The sequence below is a fragment of the Peromyscus maniculatus genome, chromosome 20, assembly GCF_049852395.1.
Source record: "Peromyscus maniculatus bairdii isolate BWxNUB_F1_BW_parent chromosome 20, HU_Pman_BW_mat_3.1, whole genome shotgun sequence".
In the NCBI taxonomy this organism is placed as follows: domain Eukaryota; kingdom Metazoa; phylum Chordata; class Mammalia; order Rodentia; family Cricetidae; genus Peromyscus; species Peromyscus maniculatus.
The window spans coordinates 60,412,531-60,439,945 of record NC_134871.1 but is presented as its reverse complement, the minus strand read 5'-3'; the positions used below and the strand labels follow the sequence as shown (position 1 = coordinate 60,439,945).

The following is a 27,415-nucleotide window of genomic DNA, read 5'->3' as shown; positions in this document are numbered from 1 at the left end:
TTTTAAATTATTTTTAAAAAGATTCATGTGTTTTTATTTATGTGTATGAGTGTTTGCCTGCATGTGTATGTGTACCATATTTATGTCTTGCACACAGAGTTCAGAAGATATCATTGGGTCCCTGGATTGGACTTACAGACAGTTGTGAACCTCCATGTGGGTGCTGGAGTGAAACCTGCGTCCTTTGCAAAAGCAGAAAATGCCTTTGGCCATTGAGCTAACTCCCCAGCCCCCAAGAGCTACCTTTAAGAAAAGAAAATTTGCTTGCCTTTCATTTGTAGAGTTGAGTTTTCCACTCTGTTAGAATGGACCTCTATTATTTCACATAGTAACAGTTACACTATGTAACTCTATCTCCTAACTTTGTTGTATACCTTAAGTAAACGAAATAAAAGTTATTTCAAAGGCTCTTATTTACGTCATTTAGGTGCATGAGAATAGTGCAGAATGTTCTGAGTATTCATACTTTGTAAAGATTGCGCAGGGAGTGGACTGCACACCTGAGATAGTGCTCATGTGGGTTTTCCTCCCACTTTGAGTAGCTTCCATTAGCTTTTTCTCTATCCTAAGAACATGCTGAGCGGGAAGAAAGGTGTTAGATATAGAGGGTTCAGTGTATGGGAGAGGAGATGCAAAGATGAATGGGAGATCCATTTACAGTCTCATAAAACACAAATTAGTTAGCTTGTTTGTGTGGGTGGGAGAATGGCAAATATATCAAACAAAGATAAGGTGAGTACGATGTAGCGGGGAGTGGAGGAAGGTGTTAAAACATTAAATCCAGAATTGTGTAATAGCCCAGCAGATTGAGGAGCAGAAGGAGGAAACCACTTGTCACATTTCAAACTGTATAGACCAAGTAAATGTGAACTGAAGTTATTTAAGCTGCTTATGAATTAGAAATGTGAAGAATTAGGATAACAGATAAGCAATGGCTGGGAATACACATTCAGCAGAGGATGGTCCATAGGCTAGCAATCTGGCACGCCCAGGTCTGAATTAGAATAATTAGAATAGCTGTATCTATTAGACTAAATGTCTCTTAATCCTCTGCGCGTGCGTGCGCGAGCGGCCCCCCCCCCCCCCCCCCCCCCCCGCCACAAACTCCTTTATGCCTTTTAAATGGCTTACAAATCTTAGGAAACAGATGTGTAGAGACTTTTTTTAGCTGCCAATTGGGGCATAATGTGATAATGTGCCATAAGGCACATTCTTTATGAATTGATATCACATGTTCCTCTTTTTAAGTCTATACTGTATATAATAGAATATGCCCTTTTTTGATATCTAATTCTTCAATGTGTAAAGTGTATTTCTGAATTTTAGAGACATGAAAAGCACTATGGGAGTTGTGAAATGCTAAGCACATGTGCTTTTTATGTGTTAATTACTTTTTTTTGTTCTCTGACTTTCAGGAGATACTAATATGTACATTTTTTTTAGTGAGTCAATTTTAAGTAGATATTGAATGAATTTTATTCTATATAAGGTCTTTTCTTGTTTGTCTGTTTTTTTTTTTTTTTTTGTTGTTTGTTTTTTTGAAACAGCGTTTCTCTGTATAGCTCTGGCTGTCCTGGACTTACTCTGTAGACCAGGCTAGCTTTGAACTCAGAGATCTGCTAGCCTCTGCCTCCTGAGTGCTGGGATAAAAGGCATGTGCCATCACTATATAAGTTTTTTTTTTCCCCTCTTCTTCAGTTCTCCATGGTTTCGCCTTCATCTTGAGGGAAATTTCTTAATGTATATTATTTTTCATGGTCTGATATAAAGTGGGTACTGAAAACTGTTGTTTTCTTGGAGGATAATTTATCTTTCAAACTTCCTGCATGAGGGAGGCCAAGGTTTGACATTCACCCAACTTCAAGCTGCAGGTGTTGTATCTCTCTTCAGAGCTGTACTCTCTGTGGAGCAAGTGGAGACTCAGAGTTGACTTGTCTTGGAGGAGTTTTGAAACATCAAAAAGAAACCAAGATGAAATATAGCAGTATTTTAGTTCCTAATCAATTACTCTTAACAATTTCCCTTTAAGCTAGAGGCCTTAGTTCATTCTTCAAGTGTGTGTTGGATAGTTTTATGTCAACTTGACACACCTAAAGTCATCTGAGAAGAAGCAATCTTAAAAAAATGCCACATGAGATCTGTTGTATACAAGCCTGTAGAGTATTTTCTTAATTAGTGGTTGATGTTAGAGGACTCAGCCCATTGTGGGTGGTGACATCCCTGTGCTGGTGGTCCTGGGTTCTATAAGAAAACAGGCTGAACAAGTCATAGAGAGCAAGCCAATAAGCAGCACCCCTCCATAGCCTTTGCCTCAGTTCCTGCCTCCAGGTTCCTGCCCTTTTTGAGTTCCTGCCCTGACTTTCTTTGATGATGAACAGTGATGTGGAAGTGTAAGCCAAATAAACCCTTTCCTCTCCAAGCTGCTTTGGTCATGGTGTTTCATCACAGCAATGGAAATCCTAACTAAGACAAATATAAAGCGGCATTCTCAGAGAGAGGATCAAGTCATAACTGTGTAAAGACTCTACAAGGCTCAATACCCAATCAGAAGTTCATGATTGTGGAGAGTCACAGTGTTGTAGATCCAGATCCAAATCATCACCGACTCTTTTTATTTCCCATAGTAACTACCCACAGTCTAGCCCTGTGTCTGACCAAACATGGTTTTGACTATCAGGTAGAAGCTTTAGAATTAGTCTTGGCTGATTACTAGCTTCCAGCAACCCAAAAGTTGAGGCTTGTCATCAGCAGCATCCGAGGCCTACAGTAGACTTTTCCCACTTTGCTGTAGTTGACACTGTGGTCTGCTAACAGTGTATTTGGTAAATGCCTTGATGTGATCTTCTTTGTTCTGGAACTACTAAAGTCTCATGTCACTGTTTTCATTTGGGAACGTGCTCTTCCAGAGAACCCGAATCCAAGTTCTCAGGCTATGTTGACTCCTGTTTGGCTTATCTCCTAGTCCCATTGAGGAGAAAGCCGTGCTTGGCATGGATATGGCTGACACAATGGTCGTGGTGATAGTTAATGAATGTTTTGTCCTGCTGCCGTAAAGCTCAGTGGCTTGTCATCTGGCAGCTTCCTTACTGCCTGCTGTTCATCCTCTAAGTCAGTAATGTTAGGGTGGCAACTACTTCCAGCTGCCAGAGTTCCATGTTAGTTAGGGCGTAGGTGGGGCAAGGGCTCAATTAAAATAGAAGTCTGCTGCTCTTCTGCATTATAGGTAATTTGTAAACAGTCTAGAGCTGACAAGTCCATTGTGTTGGGGACCCAGGATCCGGTTCTGTTGTTACACTCTTCCTTAGGTGTTGCTAGAGTCACATGATTCAAGGTGGTTTATCACTACGCTCTGCTTTCTGGAAAAAGATGTCTCATCCTTTGTACATAAGGATATACTGTTGCCATTCACTGGACTTGACCCTCTAGCTGCAAGGAGGCTTAATTAAGATGTGCAGGGCTGTAGCAGGAATCTTAAAGAGTCTTATTAATAAAATCAAACCCGGAGCCAAGTATTGGGGTAAACACTGGAAGATCAGAAAGACAGAACAAGCCACAGCTAACTTCACCTGGCCAACTTCTCAGCTGGTCTTGTTTCCTCAGACTGGAAGCCTCTGTGTCCTCATATCCGAATGGCGCTCAGCTGAACTGTGCTGCTCAAAACCTAAAAGCTTTACCAGCCAAATGCTCCTTGCACCTTATATACCTTTCTGCTTTCTACCCCACTCCCTGGGATTAAAGGCTCGCTTCTTGGGATTAAAGGCATGTGTCACCTTGCCTGGCCATTTCCAAAGTGGCCTTGAACTCACAGAGATCCCGAGGGATTTCTTCCTCTGGAATGCTAGGATTAAAGGTGTGAGTGCCACCATTTTCTAGCCTTTGTATCTAGTGGCTGTTCTGTCTCTGACCCCAGATAAGTTTTTTAGGGTGCACAATATTTTGGGGAACACAATACCACCATACAGGGCAATTGGGTAAACATGCTATTCATAGCAAACAAAATAAAGTAAGGTAAATTAATGAAAAATCAGAGATTGGATTTTGGAGTATGATTAGCAATTTATGCCACAAAATGTAAGGTACTCATTTGAATTTCAAAGAATGCGAGCAAACCAAGCCCCAAATAAACAAACAGGAAGTCTTTATCATATTGAAGATTAATGGTTGGGTAGGAGAGTTGTGAGCTATGATAGTCTAAGTTCTAGCACCTGCCTGCATGATCTGGAAACCTAGTTGCCTTTATCACAATTTCATTTGTAATTTACCTTCTAGAGACAATGGTGAACAAGCACATGCGCATTGCATTTGAAACCATGTGTTTAAAAATTTATCCCTTTACCTGTGAGCTTCTCCTCTCATTAATACTTAATGAGGGATAAAGTACAGAGTCCCAGAATAGCATTGCGTCTCAGCTTTTACATCAAGATCCCTCTAACTGCAATGACATAACATGTATAATGTATAGCTCACCTGGAAATTTCTGAGTCTTCAAGTCTTATTTAGCAAATTGGTGTACATTTTGTATTCTCCATTTGGTATCTGTGTTGTAGCTCTGTGTCTTAGTAATGTTTAAAGTTTTTATTCATTTTATCCAACGTAAAGTTGACCTTCCTGGATGAACTGCAGAATTTTTTTTTCTCTTTGACATTGATGCAGCGCTCAGTCTGAAGGGAATGGTTGTGAAGAGTGGGTAGTTCTTATACAACACTCACACTACATATTCGATTCACATTCGTTAGCACTAACGAGGAGCTAAACGGTATCTACTGGGGCTGTTGGTGGCAGCAATTCCAAAGGCTCCCTGTCCTCGTCCCTATTTGTTCAAGGGTTGCTTTCCCCTTGGTATATTCGATTTCCTATTCTTCAAGTCGAATCAGGTTTCTCTCTGCCCCCAGCCCCAAAGAAAAATTTTGATTATGGTGCATAGCGCCCGAGGCAATGCAATTATCCAGTGACCTTTGCCCCCTGTTCCTTTCTCTGTGTAATCCCCTTGGCTTGATTTGGAGCGTTAACTATAGCTTGCTGGTAATTAGTAGAATAGTCAAAAGTGATGAGATATTGTTCCTTGATATATATATATATACACATATATATACACACACACATATATATACATACATATATGTATATGTATATGTATATGTATATGAGGGCTTGGCATATTGGAACAGGAGCTTCCCCTGCAGTAAGTGCCCCACTATGGGAGGCCCACCAGGCTGTGTGTTAGGGTGGCATTTAAGAGGTGAGAACTGGCTATGTGCCAGCAAGAAAGCAAGGCTCTCACTTCCACACAGTAAGCCGCTGATTTCTTCAACCATTTGAATGAGCTGAACTCCAGTTAAGAACAACTCTGAGCCTAATGCCCACATTCCAGCCTGGAAAGACTCAGCAGAAATTCTAGCAGTGCTGTGACTTTTGACCCATAGAAACTAAGGTTGGACAGGTGTGTTTGGTTTGTGTGTATGTATATGTTAGTGTGTGTGTACTTGTGTGGAGGTGTGCATGCATGTGGACATGTGCGTGTTGTGGCCTGAGTCTCACTTACTGCCTTACTTTTGGGGACAGGATCTTTCACTGAACCTGGTACTCACCAGTTCAGCTAGACTGGCTGGACAGTGCGCTCCAGTGACCCTCCTGTCTCTGCCTCCCCTGTGCTGGGGTTTATAGGTACGCATTGCTCTGCCTAGCTTCTTTATGTGAGTTATGGGGACCTAACCCAGGTTCTATGCTTGCATGGCAAACTCCTTACCAACTGGACCATCTTTCAAAAACCCCTGTGTTTTCTTAAGTGTAAAATTTATAGTAATTCATTACATAGCTATAAAAAAGAATGTTATAAGTCTTGATTACTTGTAAGGCAAAAAAAAGTTCATGTTCCACATCTTACCTGTGGAGGATACCAGGTGTGACCACCAGTATTGGGGCTGCTTGGCCAAGGCTGGTAGACTGGAGAATACACTCTCGAGTTGGATCTACAAATTTCAAGTTCTGTTTCAGTTCCTTGTCTGAATTCAGTCTGTGAACCACTTGCTTGTTTGATTGATTGATTGCAGATGAACTTAGAGCTGGGCTAGTTAGATTTTAATGGCCACACTGAAATTGTGTATAACTATATTGGCTTTTAACCCACAGACTCATCTTACCGGCCCAAGAGCTCTGCATAAACGATAGGTTTTGTAATTATAATCAGAAGTTTTCTTAGGTGAAAAAAAAGTCCACCTTTCTTGGTTGATTCATTTTGTTTCTGTTTCTTCAAATTGCTTCCATCAAAGTGCTCTTTGCCTTGCTTGCCTCACTCTGCCTCACACAAGTGTTTTTCTTCCCTCTCTTGATTTGGGGCAATGATCTTCCATCTAAGGTTCTGAAACAGTATGGCATCAGTGTTATCTACAGATAATTAGAGATGGAGATGTCTGTACCACTCAGGTCCTCAGCATCATAATGTATATTTTCATAAGATGTTTTTGGTTTTGCCTTATTTCCTATATGACATAACAAAGTTCCAAGTTGTAGGAACTTTATTTCATTCTTTATTTCTCCTATATTACCTAGCATAGTATTATATAAAGGATTAATACATTATTTGTTTAATGGAATTGATTCTGGGAAGATTTTTTTTTTTCCTTTTTTTTTTTTTTGAAACAATTGGTTCTTCTAGTTGACCTCAAATCTAGTTTAGACCACCATTTTGTTGATAAGGCAAGAGCCCTTACAGTCCCTTTCCCTGAGGGGAAGCTAATGGCTTTAGATAGCTCTTAGTGCCAAATAAAAACCACAGAAAACCTCTCATGGAGGTTTTACTCAGTGTCTGAGACTCAGGTCTGACCTTTAGTGCCGGAGCTAATGGATGACATTATTTCCTCAGCCCTTCAATTCAGAAGAAGATCCAGTGCATTTATCAAAGATACTTTGTTCTCTAATGTCTCCTTGGAACATTCACGAGCTAACAAGTCTGAGAGGGAAAGCCACTTTGCTCCTTCTCTTTTTGCATTGACTTCTGATTACAGTGGGTGTTTTAGAGGAAACGGGCTGGATTCACAGGAACCTCCAGATTCACAGGAACCGCTGTTTGCGGTTGGCCTTTCACAGGCCTCATGAGTTCATGTCAAGTTCCATGAATGAATGAGATTCGCCTGACTTTCTACATGGAGAGCAGTCTGAAAAACAAAGCAAGTGTATGGAAGCCGAACTGCTGAAAAGATGATTTTTGTTGAAAGTCATTTTATTTCCCACGCTACTGCATGGTCTCTGTGTGTGTGTCTTTAGAAAGTATGGTATCCTAATTTTATGTAGGGGATTTTTGAAAATTATTATTATTTAACAACAATGGACTTGTTTTTTGTGTCTTATTGCTAATCCCCAGGTCAGGCCCACCTCACTACACTTAGCAAGGATGGTGGCTCAAGGTACCAGGGATGTTTTCATAGTGAATCCAGTACAGTACAAAAGTAGATTAAAAGTTGTGTCTAGTGTACACTGTACCTCTTAGGAATTTCTCTAGTAACAGATCTTTAAAATAATTAAATACACAGTGATATGGAATATTAAGAGTGCTTAAATACAGTTTATGGTTTTAGTACTAATCAAGTTACCTCTGATTGTTTTTAGAATTGCTTCGTGTGTGTGTGTGTGTGTGTGTGTGTGTGTGTGTGTGTGTGTGTGTGTTCATTACTGGGTATAAGGTACATGTATGTATGGAGGCCAGAGGGACAAGCTTGGGTGTCATTCCTTGGAAGACATTCACCTTGAAGCTTGAGACATATTGGACCACAGCACTAAGATCCTATTTTTTTTAAAGGATTTATTTATTTTTATTTTGTGTGTACCAATGTCTTGCTTGCATGTAAGTTTGTGTACCACATGGGTGCAGTGCTCACAGAGGTCAGAAGAGAATGTCAGAGCCCTTACAACTGGAGTTAACTGCTGGTTGTTAGCCGCCATGTGGGTACATAGAACTGAACCCAGGTCCTCTTCAAGAGTAGTGTGTGCTCTTAACTGCCGAGTCTCCTCTTCAGCCCCACTAAGATTGTATTTAATAGGAAAAATGTGGTGGAAGAAGTAGCATTGGTTTTTGGGTGTGGCAGAACACCCTACCTGGTAAGGTCAGGGTCTACTTGCAAACATTACTGTTCTTCACTGCCTCAGAAGTTTGGTGCTGGCCCAGCAGTGTGTTGGAGTCACATGGAGAGCTAATTGACAATGTAGAACCTGGTCCCACCTTGGGAAATTATGATTTAACATGTTTGGGTGGGACCTGGGAATCTGCATGAATGCACAACGCAAACAGAGTAAACACACTGAACTTACCAGGCAATTCTTCCTTCATGGGGCCAGGCTTGAGAACTGGTACTACTCTTATCTGTTGTCAGTAGCTACCGTGGGCACTCCCTCTGTGGCTGCAACCTATTTCTGATGTGCTGATTATTAATAAGCTTCTCTCTCTTTGTGACTGAGATATGCATCGCCACAATCTCATTGAATTACCTGTTACTAGTGCCCCGAGAGTAGACTGAGTGTACATCACAGTGTACCTCAGGCAGTCCTAACGTATGACTGTTACCTTGGAATGATTACTAGTAGAAAGTGACCCAGTTTGAACAGCAGAGGTTGTAACTATGCCTCTTATATTTTTAGGTACTCGCTACCTGCTTTTAGGAAGCTGAAGGTCAAGTATTAGTTTCCCTTACAAGTAGTACAAACTGTCGCAAGAACAGTGACTTTAAAGAACATGGATTCTTTTCCTAGAGCTCAAAATCCTAAAGCAGGGTTGCATTCTTTCTGGAAGTTGCCGTGGTTGCTTTTTCCTGTCTATGAAGCTTCATGTATTCTTTGGCTTTTGGTCTGTTACTCTTATAGAATCATATCAGTTTTTCTTATAAAGAAGTGATCTAATAAGATAGTATTATGAGGCAGTATCATACGATATTCACCCATCTCCCAAAAGCATCTATAGTTTCATTTATAACTTTACAAGAGGATTTTTGAAATTCCATGCACAATTGTAACGGGTTAAGGTGTTTTATTATTCTGTGTTATGTGAGATAGTTTTGTCTGTCCCACGCTGGCCTTCAACTTGCTGCCATGTAGCTAGACTGGTCTTGAGCTCTGGATTCTTCTGCTTCTACCTCCTGAGTGCTGACTACAGGTGCGAGCCACTGCAGTGGCTTGATATTGTAGCAGCACGATAGCTGTCCTAACTTGTAGAAAATGAAAAGGGAGTAAAAATAATTCACATTCAGCATCAGATGGAAACCCAGTAAGTAGTTGTCAGTGATGCCAATCAATCAGCACGACAACAGAGATAAGAAGGACACGTGATGAGTACTGAGGACCTGGTGGTGGCAGTGTGGGAGGAAGAGCCGTGGTGGGAAGGGGTACCAGAAGAGCTGGGTAGGGACAGGTGTGAGTAAAAGAGCCTCACCGAGTGGGAATCAGGTCAGGTTACTGGGTGAACTGGAAAGCTACCTTTGTAGCACGGGGATGAGATCAGAATAACTCCAGCAACAAAACAAAGTGAAACAGTTGGCAAAGACATGCAGCCCACAGGAAGGTCACAGTATCCATGAAACTGGACTAGGGACCACAGTGCCCTCTCTAGCATGGTAAGGAATCCACAGCGGCCAACTGCAAAAAGAAGTTTTTTTTTGCCATTTGGACTCCTGGAGCTCCACCTGGGGCCTGACCATGGATCTCTGCATCCGGTTTCCTCAGTCATTGGATGAGGTTTCTAGCACGACAATTAGGGTGTTTGGCCATCCCATCACCAGAGTAGGTCAGTTTGGGCTTTCTCTCGACCATTGCCAGTAGTCAATTGTGGAAATATCTTTGTGGATTTCTGTGGGTCTCTCTAGCATTTTGCTTCTTCCTATTCTCCAGGAGTCCAATGGTGAGAAAGAGGAGGGTTTGTATGAGCGAGAATTGTTGAGACCAAGATTGGAAAAAGCACAGGGACAATTAACCAAACGAATGGATACACATGAACTATGAACCAATAGCTGAGGAGCCCCCAACTGGATCAGGCCCTCTGGATAAATGAGACAGTTGATTAGCTTGATCTGTTTGGGAGGCATCCAGGTACTGGGACCGGGACCTGTCCTCAGTGCATGAGCTGGCTGTTTGGAACCTGGGACTTATACAGGGACACTTGGCTCAGCCTGGGAGGAGGGGACTGGACCTGCCTGGACTGAATCTATCAGGTTGAACTCAATCCCCAGGGGAGTCTTTGCCCTGGAGGAGATGGGAATGGGTGGGCGGGGATCGTGGCTGATATGTAAAATTAAATTATAAAATTAAAAAAGAAGGTATTTTTGTATATTGTGACCAATCAATTAGCAAAAGAAAAGCTTGTGATGTTTTTAATAAAATGGAGAACAGAGGAGTTCGAGAGGTAACACTGTAAGAGGAAATCTGAAAAGCACGATGAAAATTTCTTGCCTTTGAAATATAGGTTTGATTGTCTGTATCCATGTACTTGTGTTTTATGTGCTATTTGCCTAGCTTTGAAAGGGAATATGGGTTCCTGTACATGCAATGGGATGCTATAAATTCCAGTGGAATGGTATTATTTATTTTTTCTTAGTAGGCATTTTTCCAGTCACAAGTCACTGACATTTCATTCACATAATTTGGTATAAGGACCTATTGTACCATAATGATTACAATTCTGCTTTAAACCAAACTAGTTACTTGGGGAGTTCTCTCCCTTTCTGAATGAAGTTCTCTTATTGGTTATAGGGTGAGATAAAAATGATAATAATATGGCTATTTTTTTCAATAATTGAGTAAAACCGAAATTTATTATAAGCCACAGTCATCCATGCTATAAATATAGCCTCCATGGTTCTATGGGTTGTGGTCTGATTGTTCTTTATTTTATATCTAGAATCCACTTATGAGTGAGTACATACCATGACTGTCTTTCTGGGTTTGGGTTACCTCACTCAGGATGATTTTTTCTAGTTCCATCCATTTGCCTGCAAATTTCATGCTTTCATTGTTTTTCTCTGCTGAGTAGTACTCCATTGTGTATATGTACCACATATTTTCCATCCATTCTTCCGTTGATGGGCATCTAGGTTGTTTCCAGGTTCTGGCTATTACAAATAGTGCTGCTATGAACATAGCTGAGCATGTACCAGGTGGATCGCAGTCCTCGGGGGAGGATTTGCCCTGGAGGAGGTGGGAATGGGGGGTGGGCTGGGGGTAAGGAGAGGGGGTGAGAGGGGGGAGAATAGGGGAACCCGTGGCTGATATGTAGAACTGAATGGTATTGTAAAATAAAATAAAGTAAAAAAAAAATTAAAAAAATGATAATATTAATGATAATAGAAAACTCCCATTTTGTGAGCTGAAGATGTAGCTCAATTGCATAGTGTTCTTACCTGGCATGTAAGAGGCTCTCGATTCTGTTTCCAGCAACATGCACACACATATTCTCCCCCCCGCCCCAACCCAACACACCCTGCTTGAAAATAGAGGGGGACTAATTGGGGATAAGGGTTTTAGTGAAAGAGGGAAGAAGTGAGAGAAGGGAATGGGGATGTGTGTGAAAATGACCGAATTTATTATAGACATGTCTGAGGTTGCCAGTGAATACAAGAAAAATCAAAAATTCCTAATAGGGCTGGAGATAAAACTTGTTGCTCTTGTAGAGCACTCAAGTTCAGTTCCCAGAACCCCTGTGAGGTGGTTTACAGCCTCCTATGACTCCATCCCCAGGGGATCTGATGCCCTCTTCTGGCCTTTGCAGGCAGCCACACAAATGGCATACACTCACATAGACACACACATGTGTTTGTTCTTCTTGTACCTAATACTGACATGAATAACAGGGTGAATAAGACTTGACTAATCATTACTACAAAAAAATAAGTTTGGAATTGTGGCCTTTCTTTGCAAATGAAGGTATAAGGTATTCAACCATCATCTTTGTTTAGCACCATGTATATGATGCATATAAATACAGTTGTATGTCTATATGCATAATGTTCAGTGTTGTATATATGTTTAGAAGAGCAGTTTCACATTTAAATTCCTCAAAGACTTGGGACTTTTAAACTGTGCTTAAAAACAAACAAACAAAAAAAGCCAAAAGAACAAAACAAACAAACAAAAATGAAACAGTAGTTAAAGGAACCAAAAACTAAACCATACATTCTTCATGGAAGACCCAGATTCATTTGAGATGTGATGCTGACTGACAAGGAAAATGGCTTAGGGAATTTTCAAGCGGTCTTGTAGTAGGTACCACCAATACTTTATACCTACATGGGCTTTCATTGCAGCACGGTGTCTCATTTGTTCAAGATGCTGCAATGTGGGTTTCTCAGTATTGTCTTATGGGTAAGTTAATTGAGGCTGAGAGAATAACTTGCCAAAAGCCAGTGCTAGTGTGGATGAAGACCTGGGAAGATTTTGATATTTTATTCTGTTCACAAGGTGGCAAGCTAGGCTTTTGCCATTTTGTGAGTAGTGGCAGAGATACAATACTCAAGTTGGAGGCTAAGTACTTTCATTACTTACCACATCATCAGAACTGTGATCTACATGTTTTAAGCTGGTTTCTCATTCCCTCTGATCCACTGGGTGCATGCAGATGCACTCAATATGTGGATGCTGTACAAGCAGTCAAGCTTGCTTCTCTGCAAGTGGAAAGCGTGGGGATTCTGTGCTTATACAGGAAGCAGGAGTAAAGCATCTTTTGTCTGATGGAGGATGCTCCCTTTTAAGGTTGCATGCTGAAAACAAGACTTGAGAGATGACCCATGAAAGAGCAGTCAGGAGCTGGCCTTCTGTGAGGTGACACTGAGGTCCTTCCATACATTGTTGATATCATATGGCAGGGTTAAACTGCAGACTTAAATCTGCTGGATTTCCTTCCCAAAATTTTAGCTGAAAAGATAGCAAATATGAGCCTTCATCCTAAAGTATGTTTATCTTTATATATATACATATAAAATTTGAAACTAGGTCTCTTAGTTTATTTAATATATTAAGTGATACAAATAGCTTGGTTATTGTGAAGGCACAAAGCAAGGCACAATTTTGACACACTTACTGGACTCAGTCTCAGAATGTCCTGTGACTTTCTGATGGTACTGCTAGAGTCATAGGCATTTCCCCAGTGACCACCAGAACATGGACTGTCTTGTGCTGGAGTTTATAATAGAAATGAAGGAAGAAGGCAGAAATTATACAACTAGTGAGGGGTATAGTGTACAACAGGGAAAAGGTGGTGTATAGTCAGTCACCTTTAAAGGGCCTACATAGAAAACCTTTGCTTTGCTATCTTGATCAACTAGAATATGACATGAACCTGAAATGAACCGTAGACATACTAAACTAGGCTCTTTATCCTATAGCTTAGAAAACTAGAGATAGAATGTCATTGAGTACTGTCCAAGAATGAGTTGTTTCTGACAACCGAACAAGAGTAGTACACAGTATTGAACCAGACTCCTTTTTAGCAGATGGAGCTTAGCAGAGTCCACTAGGAAATATTTGTAGAATTACTCCGTTATATGTATTTATAAGCTATATTCTTTATCTGCAGAGACTCACTAGTGGAGAAACAGTAATTTAATTTGATATCTACTATACTAAAATCTTGAACAGGTTTCTGGGAGGGTTAAATCATTCATCTTGAGGAAAGGGAAAGGCTCCAGTCTGTGAAACTAAAACATCATGCAGTTTGCAGATAAATAGGGGATTGACATTCCAGGTAGATGGCAAGCCACATATGTTATATGGGGAAGGACATAGGTTGAGACCTAGTCATGGCAGAAGGGTGAAAGTAGCCCAAGGTGACTTGGTTTGAACATAGAAAAGCAAAAAGAATCCAGATTAGGAAATTCTTAGATCCCAGGCCTCATGCTGACGTTTTTCTGGCAAAGCCCAACCTTTTTAGGTAGTTTGCCCAACTGGTTTTGTAACTGGAATTTAGAAAACATGGATGTCTCAACTGCTAGTTGCAGTAGAGGTTTGAAAAATATGAGGTTATAGATCAAATTACATCTTTTTTCTCTTCTCTTTTCTCTTCTCTTCTTCTTCTTCTTCTTCTTCTTTTTCCTCCTCCTCCTCCTCCTCCTCCTCCTCCTCCTCCTCCTCCTCCTCCTCCTCCTCCTTCTCTCTCTCTCTCTCTCTCTCTCTCTCTCTCTCTCTCTCTCTCTCTCTCTCTCTCTCTCTCTCTCTCTCTCTCTCTCTCTCTCTCTCGGCAGCTCTCTCAATGCATCCCTGGGTGGCCAGGAACTTGCTGTGGAGACCAGGCTGGACTGGAACTCACAGAGATCCACAAGCCTCTGCCTCCTAAGTGCTGGAATTAAAGGCCCTTGTCACCACGTTTGGCCTAGAGACAGTTTTCCAAGAGTGGTGAGATAAGATGACCTGCATTCTGTCAACACTTTCAGTTTCATGGCAGTAGCAGATGCTGCTACGTGCTAAAGGGAAGGTTCAGATGTGAGATGAGGACTGTATTTGTTCATGTTTCTTCACCATAACATTCAAAACCTTGTATTCTTCAACCTAGTTACAACAGATTATAGTTTTTAGTACTTGATAATTATATATGTAGCATAATTATATGTGTAATTATATATTTATAATAGTTTAGATGTACAGATAGAATAATTATAGATAAGCCATCTATAATTATTTATATGTTATATATAGTTTTACAATATAATTTTGATGTCCAACATTAGAATATTTTATCCTAAATAGTTATGCCATTTTGTTCTACACAAATTTTTCTTTAAGAAGCCACTTAAAATATTTCACATTATATGATTATACATTTTAAAAACTTGCGAGGATTTTTTTTTTATATTTTAACCAAAATGTTTATAGTAAAAAATGTGAAATTCATAGTTGTGGGGTCAGATGTGTATATTTAATGGTGTGATATTTTATGTAAAACTACTAAGAAAATAAAGTTTGAAATTATGTAGAGGAAAATCTCAGATTCTTTTTTGTTTATTTTCTTTTCTAAGGACTGACATTGGATTTTTTTTTTCTTGTATAATCTCAGATAGTATTGTAGTTTGTAGTTACATAAATCTTAAGCTCTTCTCATTAAAGGCAATGAATTAGCTTGGCCTTGAACTTAAAGGGAAAATTTTTCACTTGGGTGTGCTTAGGGATTTGGCCAGCTTCAAAGACTAATTTTGAAGAAGGATTAAAAGAATTACACAGAAAGACCTTTGAAGATAGTTCCTACTTCTCTGTGTTGTGGAGGACCATCTCAGAAGTTGCCTCTGCCTGGGTCTGGTAGAAGGAGGGTTCAGCATGTCCTCCACCCATGCGAAGGAATAGAACTAGGCATCGTCGGTATTTCAAACAGATCCTCCCTTCTATTAGCAAGTGTAGTAATCAGATGAGTGTAGGTTAGGAGGTCAATGTAAAGACAGGGTGACAATGGCATTCTAAAATTGGCTGGCAGATCTGCAAATTCAAATGACACCCAATGTTTCTTCATTATGTTGAAACAAAATAGAAAATAAACAATCTGGGAAATCAGCTGATGTTTATAATAATTTACTTAAAATCTAGTATCTGATTTCAAAGAAGAGCACAGTGCTGTGTATTTCATTTAGAAGGCTGGGCTCTACCACAGGGAATTGGTTGTGTTCTCAGAGTGGTCCTAAAGCTGGCAGAGAGCAGAGGCACAGAAACAGAGTTCAGCTTGTTCCTGAAAGGGTGAGAACCCTTATTACCACGTTCCTCACTGGTGGAAAGCCTCTTCACATGCAAGGACTAGCATGCCAGAGCAGAGAAGGATGGGGTGGAGGTCTGGGACCCCATCAACTGCTTGTTGTGCAGAGCAGGCTGCTGGGGGCAGGACTGGGTGGAGGCTTTGAGAGGAGGAGACTTGTGGAATCTTCTCAGTAAGAGATAGTGAGGGCCCTAATTAGGGTGGTGTCACTGATGAGAAAGAGCATGGTGGACTGAGGAGCTATTTCAGGAATAATTAGTAGCTCCGGAGGTAGATTAGATGGATGGGATAGAGAAGAGGGTGGAACTGATATTCCCGTGAGGTACCTCAGACTGTTCTGTTTCTGTTTTTGACAACAGTCAAGAGCTATTCTCCAAAGACAGCTGGGGTTTGATATGGTTTCCTCCGTATAATTGAGTGAAGTAGGGTAGGATGGGAGGTGTTTGGAAACAAGAGAATATTCATTTTGAGAAACACTGCTTGTTAAACACATGGAACAAGGCAGCCGAAGGTGTTATTCCATGGGCTGTTTGTACAAATTTATTTTTTGTTGAAATTATTTTTTTAGATCAGCATAACAGTCTCTGTCATGGCATCTTCATCTTTATACCATGTTATTAGACTTTTTAATTCATTGGTTCCTCTCCCCACTTCCTCCTGAAGCTGTCTCTTTTCTTCACCTAGTGAGTCTCACTTTCTGCTTTCTTATTATAGATCTTAAGATCTTCTTCCACCTTAGGATCCTCCATTTTATGTTCCATATAGACCTATATAAATACATGCATAAATAAAGTTAGGACCATGGGCTATTTTTATGGTTTCTAATCATAGCTTCTTGTAATGAACCTTTTGTTATACTATCTCTTTGCCTTTTCTTTAAAAAAAAAAAAGATTTATTTTTATCTATGTATATGCAAATGTCTCAATGGTGTGTGTGTGTGTGTGTGTGTGTGTGTGTGTGTCTGTGTCTGTCTGTCTGTCTGTCTGCCTGTCTGTCTCTGTCTCTGTCTCTGTGTATGCACACAGGTTTGCAGAGGCAGAAGAGGAAGTTGGATCCCCTGTAGGTGTAGTTATATGCAGTTAGGAGCTGCCTACTTAGGGTTCTGGGAACCAAACTCCAGTGCCCTGCAAGAGCAGCTAGTGTTGCAGAGCCGTCTCCCAGACCCTCTTTGTCTTCCTACAGTAAAGTATCCTGCAGCTAAACAGTGTTAGATCTAGAAGGAAGTATGGGAATTGCCATCTCCCTCCACAAGCGAGGATACTGGTGCTCTACAGTGAGAGATCTGGAGCCCAAGCTTCTTAACGAGCGCTTCATTGCTCCTTCCCTGGTTCCTAACCAGCTACTTGGTGACTATTATCACCCATTAATTAAAGCAAACCTTGTTGGCGACCCTAGCAAAGGCAAACAACACCATAAGGAAAGAAACATCGCAGCATAATTAAGTCTAATGTGTAATTACTTCAGTATTATTTTTCCTATCCTTGTTTTCCATTTTAAAGAGAAGGAGCTAAAAGTCACATCTGGACGTAATGGTTGAGTTTATCCTTAGTAAACAGATGAACTTGTTCTCCGTCACTAGGACTGAGTTAGACCTCATAAAACTAGGGAGGTGGCACTAATTCCTTTAAAAATCTGTTACTTTCTCTGTCTTTATCATTTCCTATTTCTCATGTGCGGTTGTCTTTTCTTTGTTAAACTGCTTCTGTTTCTCCATGGCAAGTGGGAATCTGTCCCTAGTGAGCACTGGTACATATGCCCAGGATGTTATGTATAAAGAGTAAATAGAATGTACCTAAAGCCTAGTTTACTCTGATATGAACATATTACCATACTTACTTACTTTCCTTCTTTGAGAACAAGTCTTGAAATTTCAAACAGAATACAGAACAGGGAATTACTGGACTTCAGAGGAGGTGGGATGGGTACATGCTGTGATCTTCTAGGTGAAGGAGAATAACCCACATAATTTCACTGCTTTTTGTTTTGGAAAGAAAATATTGGAACTTATATTTGTATCTATGTTTAATTTATTTTTGATAACTCTTGATTCTGATATGTCTTAGTTTATGACCAAACAGTAAAGTTGTATATGCATACATATCATTAGCAAATGATTAGCTATATATATGTATACATATATATCTATATATATATATATATGTATAGTGGAAATAAACATGTTAAGATACCATCAATCATTGTTAAATGTGTTCAGAAACCTCTGGTGAAGAGTTGGAAAGGATGAATCAAGGGCATCAGAGCATCAGGGTTAAATGTTTCTGTAATATTTCATTTTTATGGTGATAATTGGAAATAAAGAGGAAAGTAACAACTGAGTAGTTGCGTTGATTTGATTGTCTATTTCTTATAGTTAATGAAAAACATCTACCCAATAAGGATTTGATTTTAAGAGGAACTTTATACTCTTGTTCATTATTTTGGGGATTGTTAAGTAAACCATTGGGGTTGTTAGGCAAGCTAATTTATATGCTGAAGTTGATTCAGTATAGGCTGACTTGCTTAAATGTGTTGGCCAAGAATTTAAGTCATTATTTTTTTGAGAATTGCTTTTGCCTATTATTTCTTCCCTGATTGTTCTTCACAGAATAAGACCACAGCTTGCCAAAGAAAAGATTGAAGGATGCCATATTTGTACATCAGTCACACCAGGAGAGCCTCAGGTCTTCCTAGGGAAGGACAAGGCATTTACCTTTGATTATGTGTTTGACATCGACTCCCAGCAGGAGCAGATCTACACTCAGTGCATTGAAAAACTAATTGAAGGCTGTTTTGAAGGATACAATGCTACAGTTTTTGCATATGGACAAGTAAATACCTTATTATTTTTTGTGGGAATTGTAATTCAGTCACATTTCCATTTTTATGTCTTATGGCCTTGTTAATATGAACGGTCATTCCTCCCCGCCTTGTTCTTTTGTTCAGACCGGAGCAGGGAAGACATACACAATGGGAACAGGATTTGACGTCAACATCATGGAGGAAGAACAGGGAATCATTTCTCGTGCAGTTAAACACCTTTTCAAGAGTATTGAAGAAAAAAAAACCACAGCGATTAAAAATGGGGTTCCTCCTCCTGAATTTAAAGTGAATGCCCAATTCTTAGAGGTAGTAGATTCATTGTCAGTTCTCTGTAAATTTCATCCGTAACACCAGATCTGTACAATTTTATATTTTTGGCCTTTAGTAGAGTGTTTTCATATAGCACTCAGTCAATGCTGTTTGAGTAAATTAACAGTAGTTAATAGATATTAAATATACCTTACTCTTGGGTGTAATAATGTTGACATTTATATTATAAACGATTTACAGTATCTATAGGTTAAAAGTACAGTTAATATTGTCTATTTCAGAACCTTTCTTTACCAAGTGATAAAGTGACCATAAAAAAACTATTGTGGGTAATTTGGATGAGCTTATAAAGTGCTGGGAATTTAGAAATTATTATCAAAAGGGAGAGGACAAGTTGAGAAACCGCTTCAGAAGCTGATGGTGTCTCTGAAGTGTCCAAAGGTTATCAGGTTTGGATGGATTTACGATAGCTTAGTCTTGTACGGAGTGATGTCAGTAGAAGAAAATGTAGGCTTTTGAGTAATACTCTAGTTAGGTGGACTGCAGCCTTATAATTCTGAATTGTGTTTTTAACACATGCTAAAAAAAGATCCTTTAAAAACTAAAGATAGTGAAGATGGATCTCTCAGTGTGTATGGATGCTTGCTGCCAGGCCTAATGACCTGAGTTACATCCCTGGGAACTACCTGTGGAGGGAAGGGACCAACTTTCCACATGTGAACCATGGCCTGCATGCCCCCCCCCCCCTATGCACATAAATAAATACATATAGAAAAAAATAAAATAGAAGTAAGCAACTAAAGATAGAATTATCAGCCTGTTTGTCAGCTGGAATCAACCAGCATATTGACAATTACCAAGTTATGGAATCAGCCTGGATGCCCATTAACAGATATATTGATCTGAAGAAAATGGGATGCAGACACACATGCACACTCATATATACACAGTGGAGTATTATTTGGCTATAAGAATGACATTATGTAATTTGCGAGAAAATGGAATCATCATGTTAAGTGGAATGAGCCAGACTCACAGAGATAAATCTCAGACTTTTTTTTTATATTTGTTTAAGAAATAGAAAGGAAGGGAAGACATTGAAGTAGAAGTGAGGGGAAGGTGCTAAAGAGGGAAAAGCCAGTGAATATATGCCTGAAGTAGATTGTAAACGTATGTGGAATGTCACAATACAACCTACTGTTTGTACAATAACAAAAAAGAAAGCAATTAGTAAATGAAGACACTGAAAGGGAGAATTATAAGGCAAAAGAAATACAGTTTCAAGCTGAAGTTGTAAAAATTTTTAAACTCTTAAAATCTCTGAACTTTGGGTGAGTATGCTGGCTTATTCCTTTAATCCCAGCATCTGAAAGGCTGAAGCAAGACTTCTGTGAGTTCAAGGCCAGCCTGGTCTACTTAGTGAGTCCTAGGCCAGCCAGGGCTACCCAGTGAGACACCCCAACCCCCAAGGACAATCTGATCTACATAGAAGGTTCCAGACCAGCCAGGACTACCCAGTGAGACCCTGCCCCCTGACCTCCTCCCCCCAAATAGAAAGTATCTCTGCCCTAACTTTTGCCTTTGCCTGCGTCTGGTATATACTGGTCTAGGCTTGCTTATTTTTCTTTGCTTGTATGTTGCAAAGTGGTCGTAGGTCATCTTAGCTTGTGCCTAGCCTGCTTGTCATGATTAAGTCACTTATTCTTATTTTTATAGCTAAATCTGACGTTCACTTCATATTCATAATTTATGATAATATAGTAATTCATAGCTATGTTTTATTTTGAAGAAATAGGTGTCATTTTTGAGGACTGTCAAGCATTTAATATGGAAGGCACTATGTGAAGCATGTTGAGGCTCACAGAACCACTTCTACGAAATTTCACCGTTTGATGTGTCTTTTTCATAGCTCTATAATGAAGAGGTCCTTGACTTGTTTGATACCACTCGGGATATTGATGCAAAAAATAAAAAATCAAATATAAGAATTCATGAAGATTCAACTGGAGGAATTTATACTGTGGGAGTCACAACGCGCACTGTGAATACAGAACCAGAGGTGACTGTGCCCTTAAAAATATAGATAGCATTGGTGGCTTTGAGAACCATCCTTACTGTTAGTGCACTTAAGGTCAACACACAAAATGACTTTCTTTAAGTACAACAGAATTAAAAATCTGTCTACTTCCTTTTTTTCCCCCCAGAAAGAGCATTATTATAAAAATGTGAGAGGCCTAGCAAGATGGTTGTATAAGTAAAGTTACCTGGTGTCGAGTCTTCCATCCTCAGAACTCACATAGTGGAAGGAAAACCAGCTCCCAAACTCTTAAATTTTTCCGATCCTACACACATACCATGGCGCATGTGCACACACTAAAATAAATTAATGCAAAAAACCCCCAGATTTAATGTGGTGCTTATGCTAATTCCTTGGCATAATATTTACCACATCATCAAAAGACCCCAATGCAGTGTATGTATACTATTGCTTCACAAGTAAAGAAGGCTAAATAGTGCTGAAGTATGAGACAACAATCCATTTGTCCTGTTTGCTTGTGACATTTAGGATTGTATTTTGGCTTCTAGAGGGAAACGTTTAAGAAAAAAGAAAATCTAAAAAAAGAAAAGAAAAAAAATTAAACAAGAAATAGAATAGCCTAACTAATTCAGATTATTGTGGAGTTTGTACCAAAGCATTGTACTGTAACAGTTTGGAATGGAAGCTGCAAAGGTCAGCCCATGGCAGACAATGGGACTTAGTGTTTGCTCCTAGTTAAGAGAGAATGCACCATTATACTGAGAAGTTCAGCTCAAATGTGCCTGTAACAAAACGATAGGATGGGAAGTCTTCCTCGACAACCTTTGCTGCAGTGGGTTTCAGCTCAGACAGCGGACGGGGTGGTGCCTGTTTAAACGTTGCGAAGTCAAGCCTTTCTTCCCCTTTGCAGATGATGCAGTGCTTGAAGCTGGGTGCTCTCTCCCGCACCACGGCTAGTACCCAGATGAACGTCCAGAGCTCTCGTTCACATGCCATTTTTACCATTCACGTGTGTCAAACCAGAGTGTGTCCCCAAATAGATGCTGTGAGTTCAATTTCCTTGTTTCCTAAACTTTGAGCCTTTGTCCTTAAATTACACAGATCTCAGGAGAGGTGTTGGATCTAAACTTACTTTAAGTTTTTTCCTTCTCTTAATTTCCTTTTCTCGTTTATTTAACTGAAGCCGGTCAGTTGTGTAAGACTTTGGGAAACAGGGGGCTGGAGAGATGGCTCAGAGGTTAAGAGCACTATTCTTCCAGAGGTCCTGAGTTCAATGCCCAGCAACCACATGGTGGATCACAACCATCTATAAAGAGATCTGGTGCCCTCTTCTGGCCTGCAGTCATACATGCTGTATACATAATAAAATAAATTAAAAAAAAAAAAAAAAGACTTTGGGAAACAGACAGACTGACTGAATGTCTGTTTGTTGCAACCAAGTGGAGATGTTGTCCTCTGGACCCTTTGCTGTGAGGACTGTTTCTGCATTTCCCTTTGTCACGCGAGAGCCTGAGTTAGGGCAGCTGGGTTCTGCCTACCAAACCTCTTTCTGATGTTGTCATTTGTGTTTGCACGGCCAAGTGACTGTTCTCTAGCTGTAGAAGGGAGTGAGACGTGGGCAAGGTTACAGGGTGTTGGATGTCACGTTAATAAGGCCTTTTCAATTATCTTTCCTAATCCTAGGAGAACGCCACCGATAACAAGATGATTTCTGAATCGTCGCAGATGAATGAATTTGAAACTCTGACGGCCAAGTTTCATTTTGTTGATCTGGCCGGATCAGAAAGATTGAAAAGAACCGGGGCCACCGGCGAGAGGGCGAAAGAGGGCATTTCCATCAACTGCGGGCTGGTAAGGCTAAACTTCACGCGGAGACGTGTGGTCCTCCCGCTGCCCTTTCTCTGCTTCACGCGGAGACGTGGGGTCCTCCCGCTGCCCTTTCTCTGCTTCACACGGAGACGTGTGGTCCTCCCGCTGCCCTTTCTCTGCTTGGTTTGGTTTGTTGACGTCTTTGCGACTGGTGCTCAGTGTGGAGTCGAGGCTCACCTCACAGCGATTCTCCTGACATACTGGAGTTACAGCAGACGTTATCAGGCCCAGCTTTCTTTTCTCTGCTGTAAGTCATGATATATCTCACGGAAGCCCTTCATCACTCAAGTTGAGGGATGAAGGAAATGGTAATTCATGGAGCCTCTAACCATATTGTATATTTCCCCCCCAACCCCGACCCCCTCCCCATGGCAGGCTCTCTTACTATGTTAATTTGGCTTGCTCAACTTTTATAGTATGTCCAAAAGGTTATTGATGGGGAAAATATTTTAAAATTTCTTTCCACATTTGAAAACATACATTCAAAACAAACACTTAAAATTAGGCATTTCATTGGACAAGACTTAAAGGTAGTCTCTGCTGACATTTTGTGATAGTCATTTTATTGAATCCAATTAAAAAAGCTTTTTAGATGGCCGGGCGGTGGTGGCGCACACCTTTAATCCCAGCACTCGGGAGGCAGAGGCAGGCGGATCTCTGTGAGTTCGAGGCCAGCCTGGTCTCCAAAGCGAGTTCCAGGAAAGGCGCAAAGCTACACAGAGAAACCCTGTCTCGAAAAAACAAAAAACAAAACAAAACAAAAAAGCTTTTTAGCAATGATATTTTTCTTCTAAATAGCTTGTATTAGGAATTAACGTTAATACTATGCCACCTAGTGGTAATTTGACAGGAAAACACTATGTTTGAGTTAGCATAAGGCTTCCTTATGTGCAAGGAAAATATTTCAGAACAAGCTTTAGCATACCAAAACTTCCCTTCTTGTCCTCATCATAAAATTGGAAATTTGTTCTGGTGTAAGTAGTAGCACTGCTAAACCCCGTGATGAGGTTTGAGGTTACGTAACACAAACATAACTAAGCTTCCATGTATTTTCAAAATACAAATGTGAATTAAATCCAAATACAGGGTCTTTTTTTTTGTTGTTGTTCTTTGTTGATTTTGTTTTTGGAGACAGGGTTTCTCTGTGTATCCCTGGCTGCCCTGGAACAAACACAGGTTCTTAATGTTTCCATTTTATTTCCTATAGGCTGTCTGTATTATTTAAAAGTGCTCCAATTAATAAACATATGGCTTTCCTCTCTCCTTTTCTCTGTTAGTTGGCTCTTGGGAATGTCATCAGTGCCTTGGGTGACAAGAGCAAGAGGGCCACCCACGTCCCCTACAGAGATTCCAAGCTGACGAGGCTCCTGCAGGATTCCCTTGGGGGTAACAGGTATGCATGCATGATTATTTTGAGCTCTGATTTTTCATTATTTTTAGGTATACCTGTTAGATGATATATATATATATATATATATATATATATATATATATATATATATATATATATGAGCTGCTTTTATTTTAAAGCAAATTAAAAGGATGATAAACTGGTAATTTTATTAGGTATCTAAAAATGTATAAATAATTATTTTAAGCAGTACTTATATTCTTTGGGGTAGTGCTAGTATTTCTGTCTTATTGATAATGAGTTGAACACAGGGGCGTTAAATACTTTTTTCAAATTCACGTATCTTTTTAAGGAAATCTGTAACATATACTCTTTCTGCAACAGTGCAGCTTCTGCTTAGCATATGGGAGACGGCAAAAGAAGAATTTTGTTGATCTGCCCTCTGGGGTTCTCTCATTGTGTAAGCCTGTATTTAAGACTTCCTCCCTCCTTCAAATAATGGCATTTGGCAAAAAAAAAAAAAAAAAAAAAAAAAAGAATTTTGTTGAAAAATAAAACATTCTAAGTCAGTACAAAGTAGCTTAAATATTATTGACAAGTTTCTACAGTCTAAAATCGGAACTTGTTTTGTATGTGGGAAAAGTTTTCAAAAAATGTCCTTGAGTAAACGAGGGTGTTTGCTGACTGACTGCTGAGTTCTCTGGCCTTCCCCTCTGAACCACTGCACTGTAGGGCTTCATAGCTAAGCTACATTTCCTCCTGTTGTGCAATCCCCTTTTTCTACTCCACTGACTGCATAAACGGAAACTTTCTTTTGCATTTAAATTCAACCATAGCATAATCACAAGCATGCTCAGCAAATTTCCTTTATCATGGTTCTAATGGTCTAAAAGTCATGTTAACTAAAAGATAGATGCTGTACAATCTGGGAATTAAATCTCTTTGGACAGTTATTTTTGAAAGAATTTTGAATGATTTTGAATTTAGGTTTAAAATCAGTTTGTTTTAAAAATAGAGCTTTGTTAAATTCAGCAGTGTTTTAGAATATTTCTTCCTTTTATGTAATATTGGCATGGTCCTATCTCTCTTTAAGTATATCCTGTATGAATACAACATGGCTTCTGTAGTTGCATATTTCTTAACTTGGTTTTACTATTTTCTGTCTGAATTTCTGAGTCAATCTAGGTTTCGTAACAAAATAAGAAAACTTTTTTTTTTCAGCCAAATGAACATTTTTTAATTGTACTTTCCTACTTGCTTTCTTTATTCTTTTTCTTCTTCTTCCTCCCTCCCTCCCTCCCTCTCCCTCTCCCTCTCCCTCCCTCCCTCCCCACCCCTCTCTCTCCCCAAGATGCATCTGTATAGCCCCGGTTGTCCTGGAACTAGCTCTGTAGACTAGGCTGGCCTTGAACTCACAGAGATCCACTTGCCCCTGCCTCCAGAGAGCTGGGATTAAAGGCGTGTGCCACCACACCCAGCCCTGTATTTCTTTAACTATGAAACAAAGCAGAACAGAAGCATGTCTCGCCCTTACACATTTACGTGCTTTGTATAATTTGGCCCCTTGAAATGTTGCCTGTTCTGCAAGCATGCTGAGCTGTTCTTAACTTGGGGCTTGCCTGCCTACTGAGGTTCAGGTAGTGGTTCCTCACCTGTTTCCTGATGACAGCTAACCCTTAGAAGAGATGACCCTTTCTGATTCCAACCTTACTGTGTCTCAATTTCTGTCTAAACTTTCAGGATTGAGCACCTAGTTCAAAAGTAATGTACTTTGTTTAAATCTGGGGAATGTAAAATAACCACACACACCCCCCCTTTGTAGCCAAATCAAATTTAAAACTTAAAGTTTATTTTTCACATATTTATGTACATAATTTAGAGTTACAGTTTTCAACCAGCTTTTATATGTTTATAATGTTTAATTATGATACTGAACAACATAACTTAAAAAATTCATGCCAGAAATTCTGGGAAATGATGGAGAATATAAGACATGAATAAAAATAATTACATTTCTAAAGTATATTGTTATGTTATGCTATACTGTACACCTGGAAGAAGTAGATTACCATATTAGCAATAGTTTCTTCTAAGTTAATGATATTTTCTTGAAAATGGAATTATAAAAGGTAAATGTTTTGATATTTTCTTGGAGTATTTAGTAAACTGACTCTTGAGACATACCCTTTTTAGTTTTGTGTGATATGTGATGTTTTCCTTCCTCTGTGGATTATAGCCAGCTCCTCTTGATCCTGACTTTCGTAGTTCTTAAGAAGCCCCAGATCTCAGTACTTTTCAAAATGTTGGTGAAAGACAAGCCACCCACCTTCCAGTTTGTAGTTGACTCATGCTGGCCATGACCGTCCTTGGTGTTCCCCACCTGTGACTCCACGTGTGAGTCTGGACTGGTCTATATTGTTGTCAGTGGGATGAGTTGATTGGTTATAGGAAGTTCAGATACCACAAAGGGTTCAATGTGCTCGCTTTCAGTCCCTGTTCTCACCATGGATTGTAATAGTACTTGGCAGAATGGTCCTGGGCTGGAGGCCATGCCTCACACTGTCCTGTTCTCTGGTCAGCATTCCATGAAGTTCTACTTTCATTTGATTCCTGTATCTTCATTATCAGGACATAGTTGGAGAGATACGAATGATCTCAACTTAATGATCTCTCCAGAACATTATTAGTGCATCCTACTTATTTATGTAATAAATTATTTAAATAATACAACAGAATTATTAATGACTAAAAAGCATCCAAATACTGTATTACATATTTGGATGTACATTGATGAATAAAACTTGGTGGGCCCTCTTCTTCAGGCCTTTAGGGTCTGGAGTATGTAAAACTTTCGTGTAATAATAACAACAACAACAACAACAACAAAAGTTTACTGAATAGAAAGGAAATGTGCAAAGGGTACAGGAGGCAGAGAAAAAGTCCATCTACATGGAGGGTTAGATGATAGAATGCTGAAAAATAGTAAGAGCAAAGATAGGCTGGAATAAGTAAGAGTTGGTAGAAGCGCCCTGTAGAGGAGCACATCCCTTTAATGCAGTGATTCTCAACCTCCCTAATGCTGCGACCCTTTAATACAGTTCCTCATGTTGTGGTGACCCCTCCAACCATAACATTATTGTCGTTACTACTTTATTACCGTAATTTTGTTGCTGTTGTGAATTGTAATATAAATATCTGTGTTTTCTGATGGTCTTCAGTGACCTCTGTGAAAGGGTCGTTTGATCCCAAAGGGGTTGTGGCCCATAGGTTGAGAACCACTGCCTTAAAGTTTAATCCAAGCACTCTGGAGGCAGGAGCAGGTAGGTCTCTGTGAGTTCGAAGCCAACTACATAGCTGAGA

The 27,415-nt window shown here is 39.8% G+C and overlaps 1 protein-coding gene across 34 annotated transcripts in view; it reads left to right on the top strand.

Annotated features, from left to right (window-relative positions):
• The window catches only part of Kif21a (kinesin family member 21A), a 125,768-nt gene that overhangs the window by 43,924 nt on the left and 54,429 nt on the right, over nt 1-27,415 (top strand). For all 34 annotated transcript variants that reach the window (XM_076556631.1, XM_076556623.1, XM_076556621.1 and 31 more), the window contains exons 2-7: nt 18,313-18,535; nt 18,651-18,833; nt 20,707-20,856; nt 21,746-21,880; nt 22,519-22,686; nt 23,982-24,097. In XM_076556631.1, the coding sequence (XP_076412746.1) occupies nt 18,313-18,535; nt 18,651-18,833; nt 20,707-20,856; nt 21,746-21,880; nt 22,519-22,686; nt 23,982-24,097 (975 nt within the window). The remainder of the gene's footprint in view (nt 1-18,312; nt 18,536-18,650; nt 18,834-20,706; nt 20,857-21,745; nt 21,881-22,518; nt 22,687-23,981; nt 24,098-27,415) is intronic.